This window comes from Cornus florida, unplaced genomic scaffold (genome assembly GCF_030987335.1).
Source record: "Cornus florida cultivar Cherokee Brave unplaced genomic scaffold, ASM3098733v1 CherokeeBrave_3.0.0_Hap2_Chr06, whole genome shotgun sequence".
NCBI lineage: Eukaryota > Viridiplantae > Streptophyta > Magnoliopsida > Cornales > Cornaceae > Cornus > Cornus florida.
The window spans coordinates 103,617,541-103,632,292 of record NW_026775576.1 but is presented as its reverse complement, the minus strand read 5'-3'; the positions used below and the strand labels follow the sequence as shown (position 1 = coordinate 103,632,292).

Here is a 14,752-nt window from a genome sequence, read left to right as displayed (position 1 = left end):
TTGAATGAAGCAATCATATATGCACATATTTGAGAGAGTGTATGATAGCAAAATGATAAATAAAAAGTCTCAGCATTTAACTTTTAAATTCTTTTCAAAATTTCCCATCTATGTCATGATCAAATCAAAATATATATGCCTGTGGGACAACAAAACTTATTCTTTGCCTTTTTCTGTCATCCCAACGTGTATAGAAATAAATATTAGAACAACAAATAAGAAGGAAATATCAAAGTAAGAACAAATATCAAGTACAAGTTTTAAAAATTAACATATTATGTACTTAACTACAAGTACAGTCAAAATTTTAGTGGCTGCTGAATTTAGTTTTTTGAATTTTTTTTTTTTAAAAAACACACAAAAATTTGTTTGATTAATAGTTTTCTAATAATTGTTTCAGAAATATTGAGTTAAAAGAGATTGTTTTTGATAATAATGCGTCTTTTGTAGTTACTTAAAAATTGTTGCAATTCCATATTCAAAGTTCTACATATATATTTTCAAAGTACATATAACCAGATTTATAAATGTAAGGAATCGAAGAAACTATTTATTATTTATTATTTTATTTATTTATTTTGAAAATGGGACCTTTTTGATGAATCTTTTTTTATTATTATAAATTTTGTAAGCAACCTTGTTAATCCCTAATAATTGTCTACATGAACTGTTCTTATTATCATTATACAATATACATACGCGCGTGCATGTATGCACATATATATGGCCTCCAGAGACAATGCTAAAAATATATTAATGATATTATCAATTTATTAAATAGTTGTTCATGTGTTTAATTAGTGGGAGGTACAGTTATAAAGTAAGTCATATATATATATATATATATAATTCGTGAACAGATGTGTGGCACAAAGCACTATCATTGAGGGCATCAATTATAACAGATTCTGTTACTTGTTGAGATCCACATTGAGATTTTATATATAATCAAAGTAAAAGGCTAATTTAGTCTATCTCTAACCTACTAAAATAGTAAAATCTAGTAGTTTCTTGTTATATATATAATTATATATACACACATAAAAAGTGTAATCTATAGTTATGACTTAACCCAATCCCATTTGCTGATATTGGAAACTTACCAGAAAAATGCATTCCATTGTTAGCAATAAAGCTCAAAAAGTGCCCACCGTGGGATTAGAGATGCTCACATCTCTCAAAAACACTTTATACTGTATATCATTATATATAGGTTATTATTTGCAGCACTTCCAAAATGCATATTCAAATACTCCTATACTCTAATAAGACTACAATATATTTTTTTACAGGTTAGCTTTTCGTTAACGAGGTATTTTCAAAATACTCTCTCCTGGCTCAAAATAGTTAGATTTCTTAAGTACCAATTATTTTGAAACAGAAGAAGTGCACACTATTATGTAGAAGTATATATTTAGAGAACTATATATAGTTCGATTTTGTGTGAATATATTATTAAGTTTCTTTATGACATGTGATCCAATTAGAATGCTTTCTTAACTCAAATTAAAAATTAAAAAAAAAAAACTTCTAACCATTTTTCTGTAATAACTGACCTAATCCATTGGGAGGGGATTGGTATGAAGAAAAAATAAAATAAAAAATAAAAAATAAAAGAAAAGAAAAGGAAGAAATCATGGAAAAAAAAGTAGCAAATCTTAGAAATGCAAATTGGACTTGTTAAATGGAATGGTCCCAGTGTTTATTCCAAGGAAGGATTTGGTCTTAAAAACGAAGGGATTCTTTCTTGCTTAGTAGCTTTCAAATCATGATTCTTGCCGGCTAAAGAACATGGGAATGATCCTCTGTGTGTGTGGTTATCCTTGTATTCGGTGTTGATATGGACCTAACATACATTTTTCTAAATTTTTTACTTACTAACATTATTTTTCTCTTTTTTAAAGTCAAATTCAACTAGAACAAGTTCTGAGAATCATTGATTGTGTTGATTGAACAATGGATGTGCCTATCAAAGTATCAAACTAGAACATATATATATATATACATATTTCACTTTCATTCCCCAAAAGATAAAAAATAAATTTGCTAGCTTGTACTTAGGTATATATTGGTATGGTGCTTAAGAAGACTTTTTTTATTTTGTGTTAGGGAGTAAGTACGTTAAAATAAACTTGATTTATAGAAGATTTAAATTTGATTCAACTCCAACACAAATCTTCTTAAGAAGATTCATATTGGACTCATTGTAAATTTAAAATTTATAAATGAATTTCAAATAGCATGAGATCTTAGCATTCAGTTGTATTCAATTCCTTGCTCAAGAATTGTGCCTAGCTAGAGACTCTATATCCCCACTTTTTATTTTTTATTAAATCACTTATTCTGTTTTTGTGAAGCAAAGTTGATATATATATATATATATATATATATATATATATATATTAAAAGCAAAAGATCGCGCCTAGAGTGCTTAGAAGTAACCTATAGCATCACAAAAGTATAAACCACCACAAACCTTTTCTCACCCTTTGCTTGTATTTGCAGAGATCCTCATTGCGATTACAAAAATAAAGTAAAAGTTACTTTTAATACTACTATATGTTAAAACTACTAAATCTAGTTGTTAGGTTATATTTGATTCTATATAACAGACAAAACTATGGAAAAAGTGTAAGTGAAATAGTTAATAAAACTCTAATACCATTCGTGGATGTTGGAAACTTGCCAAATCCATCCACTAGCATTAAAAGCTCAAAAAGATGGCTATTGTGGGATATCAAACGCTAAATCCCTGTAGCACGGATGTTATATTGTATCAGATTAATTTTATTCTTTAAACGTGTGAGTTGAGATTCGTCAAACCTGGTATACACCATAGTATAGAAGGGGTCATAATTTTAGTAATTTTTTAACTATTTGAAGGAATTTAAATTCAAAAATGCACAATCAAATATATTCTAATTTGAGTTGGACTACTTTATCATAGATTTGAATTGTTTGTTAATGTTTTTTTAATGGTTTATCTTCTTATCATACACTCTTGATAATCACTATTATTACATCATCATAAATACTTAAATCAGAAAAATTTCACATTTCTAGAATGTCATCATTTCATGCTTAGCATCAAAATTGGACTTGGGAGAACTCATATTGAATTCATTAAACCAATTTTAAAAAAGTCAAACACCTCCAAGAGGCCAAAAGAAAAAGAAAAGAAACAAAAGAGCAAAAGACAGTTACTATTATTATTCATTTAAATGGGATGGTCCCAATCTCTATCATTCCAAGGAAGGATTTCTCTCTTAATAACAGAAAATCTTGTTTGGTTCGGAGTTTTCAAATCATGATTCTTGTCGGGGAAAGAAGATGGGAATATGGGGTTGTGGGGCTAAACACTACATATACAAGAAAATTCATACTAATATTTACATCTCCCATCTCCAAAAGGTTATATACATGCTTATCCTTGTATTAGGTTTATTATTACATTGACCCAATAATTTAATTTAATATACGGAGTATATAAATTTTTTTTTTTTTCATTTTTTGGGTCAATCCAAGTCGGACCAAGTTTTCATCATCTTCTATGGTGATGATTGATCCTTGACATGTTGAAGAGTGGTTCAAATTAGACCATCTGATTATCTAAGCCCATTTTGATCAGAGTGAAGCAATCATTTGACTTGGTCAATACCATCATGGGGTCCACTAGCTAGGTTCCATTAGCTAAGAGCCTCATAAGGATTGAGAAAGTTGGATAAACATCATGTGCACTTGGTGGTTCCATACAATATTTTTTCTACTTTTGTGCCTAGATAAAATAATAGTACTCCAATAAAAAAAATGATTTTGCCAGCTTGTACTTAGGGTTTGTTTGTTTTTTTTTTTGTTTTTTTTTTTATTTTTATGTTATGGTTCATTATTAATGTATTTCTTTGTTTTTTTTTTCTTAAAAAAAAAAACTATTTGTTTGGGGTTCATGCACCATGTTTAGTCATTGGTACCTTTGTAAAATATCAATAACACCACTGATGGTTATGATTTATTAATGAGTAGAGTTTTAATTTTGTAAGTAAGGCCATTTTTCTATGTGATTCTTTGAGGAGTGTGCAATATTTTCTAAATGTCCACCCACCCCAACACCAATGGACATGTGTGGGTGTCCCTTTAAAATCCCATTGGGCCATTTTAATTGACCCCAGAATCTTATCTTCCTTTTGGATTCACATGTATGGAACATTACTATGACTTATGCCCAATACAATTGTTTTAAAGGCTTTAAATACAAAATTTTAAGATTTCTTTATTGGATAAATTTGAAAGCATTCACAAGTTTAAGGAAAATGATATTCCCGCCTCTATTTATTAAAACGAAACAATTATGACTATTGATGGACTGAAGTGAGACCAAAAAAAAAGTTAATGACTTTAATTATTTTACTTTGACAAATAGAATTAACTAGTCCGCTGCCCGGATATCAATTTGTAAAATAGCACAAAAGAGCTGGAATAAAGTAATTCTAGTCGACCCCACACCCTACCGAGGGTAGAACTAGAAGCCTAGACAGAGGACACTCAGGACAGTGTTGGGCTGGGCTTGATCATAGTGTTAAGCCAGCTCAATATAAATCATGAGTTCCAGAGATCCACCAAGGTCCAGGCCAATGTATGACGTCCTACTACAATCCCTGTGTTTGGGCTGGGCTATCCTTCAAATAATAACTAGGCCCACTCAAATTCAATTTTCTCTTTGAAATATCAGCAGTAACCAATAAAATTTTAAGCTTTCAATTTAATTGCTTCTGCACTCTTTAGAAATTAATTTAAATTATTTATTATAATTGAAATCTTCCAAGTTTATAAAGCCAAATAACATTTCATGGAGGCTGGCTAGAGTGGACGGGCCATGTGGAGAGCTGCAAGAGGTGATTGGCTTCTTGAATCCACTAACTTCATAGTCATCTCATCTTATCATTTTTTAAGGGCTAATTTGGTATGGTGGAATGAATTGAAATGGAATGAGATTGGAGGTGGGATTAGAATGAGTAGGGAATGGAATGTGGAATGGTCATTCCTTTTGTTGGAATGTCAAATAATTTTAATAGAATGACCATTCTCCAAGAATAATGGAGAATGATGATTCTAAATTTTAAATTCGCATCAAACACAAGAATGAAAAAAAAAAAACTATTTCATTCCACTCTCTTTTATTTCATTTCACCGTACCAAACTAACCCTAAATGTTATTGCAAAAAATTGGTGAGTTGGGTTTATCCTCGTTTACCAATGAGTAATGGTATAATTAATTTTTTTTAACGATTTCAATAAATAATTTATAACAAAAACTTTTGTACAGTAATTAATAAAACAGAGTCTCTTTTTTTAAAATGTTTTGTTCAACGATTATAAAGATTACGAGTAATTGAAAATTTTTAGAATTTTCTATACGAAAAATGGGACAATAATTCATCAATATTTATAATGTGGTGGATTGAAAGAGAATTTTGAAGCTGCCTCTTTGTGAGTTTCAAGGGAGTGATGAGCGGCAGGTCTGGGCTTACTCAAACTATGAGGCTTATTGTGATGAGTCAAATCAACAAATATAGAATTGGAAGTTTGGAAACTCCAACTCCAGCCCAATGGATCGAAGAACTAAGAAGGGTATTTGTCTCTTTTGAATCAGCACCATATCCTCACCACCTCATCTCAGGTGGGTGGGGAGAGGGGGGTAATAAATATATATATATAGACTGGCCAGTCAGTCAAATTGTTATGGATGATAGTTAGGAATGCCTGTCTTTGAACATCGATATATATATATATATATACTTTCCTTGTAGTTTAATTGTTGCTTTAATAGACTTAATTTGTTTGCTTCCCTTGATATTATATATATAAATATATGAAATTATAAACGGAATGTCTACCTCTTTTTTACTTCCAAAAAAAAAAATTGTCTACCTATTTAAAAATAAATAAAAAATAATATTCAAATATCTTGCACCGAATGGAGCGGTAAAAGAGGACCACACGGGTGGTGTTGTGGTCGTCAAGTACTACTACTACTTATTTTAAGGAGAGAGAGAGAGAGAGAGAGAGACAGTAGTATCCAGTTGAATAAACTTGAAGCTAAACCATGAACTCAAAGCTTATCTTGACTGCAACAGTACTTGCAATTGTCTCCATCTTGGCTTCCAAAATAAGCCATGTGCTCACACCACCTCAGATTCCAGGGTCCCATGACAACCTCCACACCGCAGACATACTCCATCTCTCCGGAGCCGTCGGGCCGGAGAGTCTCGCTTTCGATCCCAACGGTGAGGGCCCCTACACCGGGGTTGCTGACGGCCGGATTCTCAAGTGGCAAGGAGATGACCTTGGTTGGATTGATTTTGCTGTCACCACTTCACAAAGGTAACAAATACCTTTTTTTTATTTTACACAGTCTCTTTTATTTTTCTTTTTTTCTTTCTATTTTGGGTCAATTTTAAAATAAAATAATAATAATACTAAATAAATAAACTCTCTCTTGCAACTTTTGCAACTAACTCATTAACTGAATTTGATGTGGAACAATCATATCATGCTAGATTCAGTTCATTTCCCCGTCATGTAGAGTAGCCATAAATGGTGATATGAAGTTCCTAGAATGACCTCATCTTTTGTTAAAAAAAAAAAAATAAAAAAATAATATTTTAGGTGTCGTTTTGAATTAGGTGCTTTTTAAGTGCTTTTGATAAGGCAATGTGGGACTGTGAGTAACACACTTCAAAGTGGGTGAGATTTTTGAACTCATAAAATTCAAAGAATGTAAATATAAAAATAAAAATTAAATGGATTGAGGTCTTTAAACCAGTTGAATTGAGCATTATCTTCTTCTTCTTTTTAATGATTAAATAAATTACTTATGACAAAATCAGACCATATGAGCTGTTCAAGTGGTCTAAGAAATTGTATGATCATACTCCAACTTTAATTATAATGGTTTCTTGGCTGGGATATAATGAGTATAGGATTTGTTAAAAGTGGGTTCAATTCATTTTTGGGTTAGAGAATGATGTGCTTCTGTTTGTAAACTACATCTGGACTCTTACCAATCTAACTACTATATAACAAGCGGTTCCCATCTAGCCTAGCTTATTATGTAAGGCATACATTTATAGAAATAATATACCAAGCCTAGAGCTCAGTTGGACTAGCTGGACATATGATTGTCATCCCTATAAATCATCATAAAATTCATATGTTGTGACCTAATTAATGTAGAAGATGAATTGATTTTATTTTGAAAAAACAGAATATTCATTAACCTATATTGATGTTGACCTTTAAGGTTGTGTTCTTGCTTAAGGAAGGCTCTGTTTTCTACTCTCCTCCATTAGTCAAACCCTTTGCATTAAATTGTATGTACTTTCATTAACTCTGTTCCAGCTAATCAAACCTAAACTTGTGTTCTTAGTTTCACTTGACCTTTAAGGTTGTGTTCTTGCTTAAGGAAGGCTCTGTTTTCTACTCTCCTCCTTTAGTCAAACCCTTTGCATTAAATTGTATGTACTTTCATTAACTCTGTTCCAGCTAATCAAACCTAAACTTGTGTTCTTAGTTTCACTTGACCTTTCGGCCAAGATCTGGAGTTCTTAGTTTCACTACCTGATATTTAAGTCAGGAAGTGAAAAGCTCTGTTTTCACACTTCTAACTTCTCCTTATTCTTATATGTAAGTGTGCATCGAAACTTGTTGTAATGAAATCAGTATTGTTATATTCACAATGGTGTTTATAGTTGGATTTCTTTTAATTTAATGAACCTTGAATATATATATATATTTTTATTTATTATGGAGAAGGAAGGAGTGCGTCCGCCCATTTGCACCGGAAATGGAGCATGTGTGCGGTAGGCCTTTAGGACTACGATTTGATCAGAGAACCGGAGATCTTTATATTGCTGATGCCTACTTTGGCCTTCAAGTGGTAGGACCTGCTGGAGGTTTGGCTACACAACTAGTGACAGAAGTCGAAGGCCAGCCCTTACGCTTCACCAATGATATGGACATTGACGAGCAAGAAGATGTGATTTACTTCACAGACACAAGCACAAACTTCCATAGAAGGTAATTCACAGGGAAGAAAAGCTTTCCTTCTTTACAATGAAATATACCAGTAAGTTTCTGATTGAAAGTAACTTTTCGGGTAAGAATTTAAATTTCTTTACAGGCTAATACAATTGGCTCTTGATGGAGAAAAAGTATGAGGATGCATATTTTTGTTAACCTTCCAAATGCCCTTTTGAATCCCCCTTGCACGTTACTGTGTTCAAGGAATTTTATCATTGCAAACCTTTCTGAAGAAAAATATATTGTCATTGCTCCTACTTTTCAAGAGAGATTAAAAGGGCCATATTAGAGGTTTAATGGAATTACTAATGCCGAGTTTATATGCCACCGTTATCATCTTTGCTTAGATTATTAAGTAATATCTTAGAGCATCTGAATTAATTTTCCTTAAATTGCTTCAATCAATGCCTAATATGCTCTAATTTGTCTTATCTTATGCAGGGAATTCATGTCATCACTTTTGAGCGGCGACAAAACAGGCAGGTTGATGAAATATGACAAATCAAGCAAAGGAGTAACGATCTTACTAAGGGGGCTTGCTTTTGCCAATGGTGTGGCCTTGAGCAAAGACCGGTCCTTCGTGCTAGTAGCCGAAACCACTAGTTGCAGGATCATAAGACTTTGGGTGCAAGGCCCTAACGCAGGACAAATTGATACATTTGCTGAGCTACCTGGTTTTCCAGACAATATTAGAAGGAATTCAAGGGGGGAGTTTTGGGTGGCTTTGCATGCCAAGAGAGGCATTTTGGCAAACTGGGTACTGTCTAATTCATGGGCTGGTGAGAAACTATTAGAGGTTTCACTTAGCTTCAAGCAGCTGCACTACCTCTTAGTAGGAAAGAGGGCCCATGCAGCTGCAATAAAGTTAAGTGGGGAAGGAGAAGTTTTGGAGGTCTTAGAAGATAGTGGAGGAAAGAGTTTGAGGTTTTTGAGTGAAGTAGAGGAGAAAAACGGAAAGTTGTGGATTGGGTCAGTGATTATGCCTTTTATTGGCATTTATAATTTGTACTAAAACATCTACTTGATATGATGGTCTGGAATTTCTTGCTTTCCTTTTTTCTTTTCTTTTTTTCATTTATAATTTGTACTAAAACATCTACTTGATACGATGGTCTGGCATTTCTTGCTTTGCTTTTTTCTTTTTTTCTTTTTTCTTTTTTTTTTTTTTATTTTTTTTTCCTGGTGGTGGGCACATAAGTAGGGTGCATAAGTTTCTATCTGTATATATTTTCTCCTGAATATTTATGGCTTGATTACAAACTTGTTTGAATTGCAATATTCTTTAGAGGGGGGAAGGAAAAAGAAGAAGAAAACGCATGATATTGATCAGTGGTTTGCTGGGCACAAACCTGCATTCCATGGCACGTCAATCTAAATTAGTTCATAGGTTAAACATATTAAGTAAAATTATAATTAATAAAAAGAATGAAAAAAATAATAATTCATGTGGCCGATCCTATTCCTAGAGAAATTATAATTAATAAAAAGAATGAAAAAAATAATAATTCATGTGGCTGATTCTATTCCTAGAGAAATAATGTAAGGATGATGACGACGTCATCGTATTCTTTTAATTTTTTTCAATGTACTCAATTAATATTTTCAATTTAATACTCCAATTTGTTAGAGATGGATCAAACCCCACCAAATTCAATATACTTTTAAGAATCATCTTGTCATACATTAAAAATTATACTTGTAGAATATGCCTAAGTACCTAAGTTTATGTAACATTTAGAAACGCCAAAACAAGTAGGCCCTGATAACATGTACTCCCTCCGTTTTATATTAATAGTTCATTATTTTATTTTTACATGTCCCAAATTAGTTGTCCTCTTTGAAAAATCGAAATATTTTTCCTTTATATTTCTACCATTATCTTTTATTTTTTTAAAAAAATTTAAATTTTGTAACTATATGTATTTAAATTAAAAAAAATAATTTAATAATTTTAAAAGAGAATAATGCATTAATTATATATTCATTATAAATGAATGTGGGACAGAGATGATACAAACCAAGAGGCAATTAATTTTGAGCAAGTTGACTAGGAGATCATACGGAGAAACTTCTTTTTTTTTTTTTTTGTCTTTTTCCATTTGGTTTTTGGACAATTGATTTGGACATTCAAATTGTATAACAAGTTCAAACCAAGAGGCAAGGATAGACGAATTGTAATGAAATTGAAGGGTTGTAAAGACTAGTCACTAGATTCCAAAAGTTTGCTGACTACTCCGTATATATGTAGAGTTGAATTGTAGGTTAGTAGGCTGTGCTTTTCCAAAGAACTAACTCGTCCCACATCGGCTAAAAACTAAAAGACTGTACACTTGATATATGTTTCGTTTACAGCTGACTTGTGTCCCTTCGGGGACATCCGATAAAATTGGAACTTTACAGAGAAGATTAGCATGGCCCCTGCGCAAGGATGACACGCACAAATCGAGAAATGGTTCAAAATTTTTTTTGACATTTTTATCCCTTCTTCGACATCTGCTTTTACAAAAACGCCCTCCTAATTAATCAGTTTCCCACAGTACCCATGGCTTTCTTCCACGTGTCTATTCAAAGCCCACCAGAAGCTTACCGTGTACCTTCCCTCTGCAACTCCAACTTCCTCTTTCATCTCTCTCTCTCTCTCTATATATATATACTCCATCAATTATTGTTCTGGTGACTGTTGAGGGCAACAACTCGAAACCAAGGTTAGTTGTCTCTTCCCTTTTCACTCTCTATTAGGTTCTCTTCATGGCTGTGGCTTACACACAATTATATAATCGTAGGTCTAGATGTACATGGATATCTGTGCTTGATTTTGTTTCTTCTTCTGCTGTTGTTATAGTTAGCATTTTGAGGTAAGGGTTGTTCTAAGTTGTAATTCGGAACCAGTTTTTGCTTCAATGGATTTTTTGGCTTCTCTTGTAGTAGTAGGCTAGTAGCATCACTAATTGTGCTTCTCGTGCCAATTTTTTGTTCCATATTTTCTTCGGAATTCATTAGATTCTTATTTTCGGTGAATGAATTCATTAGTTTTTTTTTTTTTTTTTTCTGTTCATGTACTTGTACTTTTGTCCCTTAATTGGTTTCTTCAATTCATGATTCATCACAAATTGAAATGCAAACAAAAACAGTAGTATTTGCTTAATTCCTAAAATATTTAGGATGCCTTTCCTCACAATAAAAACTAGGCTATCAAACCCTAATTATATTAGTAAAACAGATTTTCTGTATGACTATTGCACCCTTTGGGTTTGGCATGTGAGAATGGGTTTGGGCTGGGTTTGATCATAGCGTCGAGCCAACTCAATATAATCCTTGATTTCCTAAAGATCACTAAGCTCCAGGTCAAGATATGTTGGCCTACTGCTCTACAATCCATGTGTTTTGGCTGGTCTATCCTTCAAACCTAACTAGAAGTATGCAATATTAAGTCTTAACCACTCAAATTCAATTCTCTCTTTCAAAGTATCAGCTGTAACCAATTACAGTTAATATTTTTAAGCTTTCTTATTTAAATTTAGTTTCTTCTACATTCTTTAGAAATTAATTTGAATTATTTATCATAATTGAACTCCTTCCATGTTTATAAGGCCCAAATACATGTCAAAATAACTCTTTCATGGAGGCTAGAGTGGGTGGGGGCTCTTCTTGGGCATGGCAGAGAAGTGTTGTAAAAGGAGGCCATGTGGAGAGTTGCGAGAGGAGATCAATAGGTTAATATCCGAAAAGACTAATGGCTGCTTGAATCCACTAACTTCAGACTAACCGCATCCTATACCTCTACATGTTCTAGGCAAGAAGTGTGTGAGTGTGAGAGCTGGGTTAATCCTCATGTACCAAAACATGTATGGAACATTAATAAGACTGATCACCAGGCCTGGGCTTACTTTATTCCCAACCAAATCAACAACATATAGGCTGCCAAAGTTTGGAAGCTCAGCCAATGGGACTAAGAAGGATATTTGTTTCCTGTGATATCACCACTAATGTCATTGGTGGAGTCCATGCTCCCACTGAAATGATCTGTCTGACTATCGATCTCTAATTTATTACATAAAAATTTCAGGTAGTAGACTATTAGTCTATCTACTAGTTTGATTTAGTTGCACACATTAAAGATTTTTTTGAAAAAGTCCCACTTCATTGTGAAATTTAGTATATATATATCAATATCAACAATTTAAATCAACATTTAAATATATTGAAAGCAGTATCACATAATTCAATTGAGCACTTCAAGGTTTTCAGAAGCATTATCACATGATTTGGTTGAACACTTGGAAGGTTTATATAAAAAAAAAATCTAAATCATTAGAAAAAAGAAAAATGCACTGAATGGAGAGGTTAAAGAAGGCCACCCTGGTTTGTGGGGGGTCTTGAAGTATTTACTTGTGAGAGAGAGATAGGGGGGGGAGGGGACAGCCTAATTTGAGTTCTCTCAAGTCTTAAAAGAGAGAACCCAAATTCACTTATTTCCTGTTCAATCATCTTCAAGCTAAACCATGAACTCAAAGTTCATCTTGACTGCAACAGGTCTTGCATTGTCTCCATCATCTTGGCTTTGAATATAACCCATGTGCTCACACCACCTCAGATACCAGGGTCCCATGACCACATCCACACCGCAGACACAATCCATGTAGCCGTGTCCGTGTCCCGTATCCGTTTTCGTGCTTCTTAGTCTATATGTAATGGAATATCGATGAACTTGTTAGTCAAATTAAAATATTCTCCCGTCCAACCAATATAACTTCATTTTGAGAAGTTCCATATAGTCAAATCCATTGAAATTCAATGCGTCCTGATACTTGAGCATAAGAATGTGAAGAAGTGCTCATGATAGCAAAATAAGATATCCTCATGCAAGTTATTTTGAGATCCTGATGTTGCTTTTAAAGTCATGCAAGTTATTTTGATACTATTACAAAATAAGCAATTTCTGTATTCACAATGATGTTAATGGTTGGATTTCTTTTAATCTAATGACCCTTAATTTTATTAATTTATTTTTATTTTTATTTTTTATGGAGAGGGAAGGAGTGTATCAGCCCATTTTCACCGGAAATGGAGCATGTATGCAGTACGCCTTTAGGACTACGATTTGATCAGAGAACTGGAGATCTTTATATTGCTGATGCCTACTTGGGCCTTCAAGTAGTAGGACCTACTGGAGGTTTGGCTACTCAACCAGTGACAGAAGTTGAAGGCCAGCCCTTACGGCTCACCAACGATATGGACATTTGATGAGCAATACTTCACAGACACGAGCACAAGCTTTCATGTGTGAGCTCACAGAGAATCAAAGCTTTCCTTCTTTACAATGAAATTTACCAGTAAGGTTATTATGGTTGAAAGTAACTTTTCGGGTAAGAATTTTAATCTCTTTACAGGCTAATTCAAACGGCTTTTGAAGGAGAAAAAAGTATGAGGATGCAAATTTTTGCTAGCACATGAATATTTACAATTGTTGATCTTCCAAATGCCCAATAAGGCTTTGTTTGGAATTTCTAGGAGGTCTGAAAACATAGATCATTAGCATGGGGACTCTAGAGTTACAGATTCAAGGAATATTAGCATTGACAGAATGATTAAGATTACAAAGTGCCCTATTAGAGGTTAAAAGGAATTTGTAATGCTGTGTTTACTTGCCACTATTTTCATCTCCATTTAGATTAAGTAATTTTCTCAAGTTGCTTCCAGCCGCTGTCATACAAAATAAAAGCCAACTATTGGCAATGCTAATATGCTCTAATTGTCATTTCTTTAACAGGCAATTCATGGCGGCGACCAAACAAAGGCAAGTTGATGAAATATGAAAAATCAAGCAAAGAAGTAAAGATTTCACTTTTGCCAATGGTGTGGCCTTGAGCAAAGACCGATCCTTTGTGCTAGTAGCCGAAACCAATACTTGCAGGAAGTAGAGGAGAAAAATGGGAAAATGTGGCTTGGGTCAGTGGTTATGCCTTTTATTGGCATTTATAATTTGTACTAAAAGATCTACCTGATCTGTTGGTCTGGCATTTCCTGCTTTCCTCTTCTTTTTCTGTTTTTTTTTTTTCACCTGAAGCACAAGTTTCCATCTGTATGTATTTTCTCCTTAATATTTTTAGGTTGATTACAAACTTGTTTGAATTATAAAATTGCATGTGTCACTCATATTCTTTCAGCTGCTTCGCTCAAGGCAAAAAATAAAAAATAAAAATTCCTCATGAGGTTGATAAGTGGTTTGCTCTTTGCTGGACACAAACCTTCAACAATCACCAGTGGCTAATTCAATTCATGAAACTGTGAAATGAATTTAGGTGGTTAGAAAAAACAAGCCAGCATTGATCAACTTGTTTGACCAAACTTCACATATAAAGTGCACTCCTGTTGTGATATGGGAAATTCTCCTCAGTTTGTTTCACCTGTACCTTTGTAATAACAACACTCGAACTTCCAAAACCCAATTCCTACTTTCAATTGTAGGATTAGGGATGCTAATCCAATTAGTTGGGAAAAAGCTTTTCTTAAATTTGTAATACTAACACTTTTTACTTTCTTGCATAAAGAGGTCTACAGACCATGAACTGGAAGTGACTTGAGCCTTTCATAAACTTTAAATTCTAGTCATAAATTCTAATATCCGTAAACTCCTAATTCCTTAAACAGTATAATGTGTATGTATAATGTAATT

The 14,752-nt window shown here is 33.2% G+C and overlaps 2 protein-coding genes and 1 non-coding gene across 5 annotated transcripts; all 3 read left to right on the top strand.

The window, feature by feature from the left end:
- The first annotated feature begins 6,033 nt into the window (after nt 1-6,033).
- LOC132313536 (protein STRICTOSIDINE SYNTHASE-LIKE 10) lies at nt 6,034-9,215 on the top strand. Its single transcript, XM_059812340.1, has 3 exons — nt 6,034-6,378; nt 7,810-8,073; nt 8,518-9,215. Exons 1-3 carry the CDS (start codon nt 6,101-6,103, stop codon nt 9,086-9,088), a joined length of 1,113 nt encoding a protein of 370 aa, XP_059668323.1. The 5' UTR covers nt 6,034-6,100; the 3' UTR covers nt 9,089-9,215.
- An 863-nt stretch (nt 9,216-10,078) lies between these two features.
- LOC132313535 (protein STRICTOSIDINE SYNTHASE-LIKE 10-like) lies at nt 10,079-14,216 on the top strand. 3 transcript variants are annotated; one of them, XR_009483439.1, is made up of 2 exons: nt 10,079-10,781; nt 13,114-14,216. XR_009483439.1 is itself a non-coding variant. In XM_059812339.1 (2 exons), the coding sequence occupies exons 1-2, from the start codon at nt 10,825-10,827 to the stop codon at nt 13,318-13,320; spliced, it is 321 nt and encodes a 106-aa protein (XP_059668322.1). In that variant the 5' UTR covers nt 10,788-10,824; the 3' UTR covers nt 13,321-14,216. The 3 variants fall into 3 exon arrangements, 1 of the variants encoding a protein (XP_059668322.1); XR_009483438.1 differs by having other exon boundaries at nt 13,107-14,216; XM_059812339.1 differs by lacking the exon at nt 10,079-10,781 and adding an exon at nt 10,788-10,931 and having other exon boundaries at nt 13,107-14,216.
- Nucleotides 10,438-10,540, top strand: LOC132315153 (U6 spliceosomal RNA). The gene has a single exon (XR_009483586.1). It is a non-coding gene; the product is annotated as a U6 spliceosomal RNA (small nuclear RNA).
- Nucleotides 14,217-14,752: the final 536 nt, after the last annotated feature.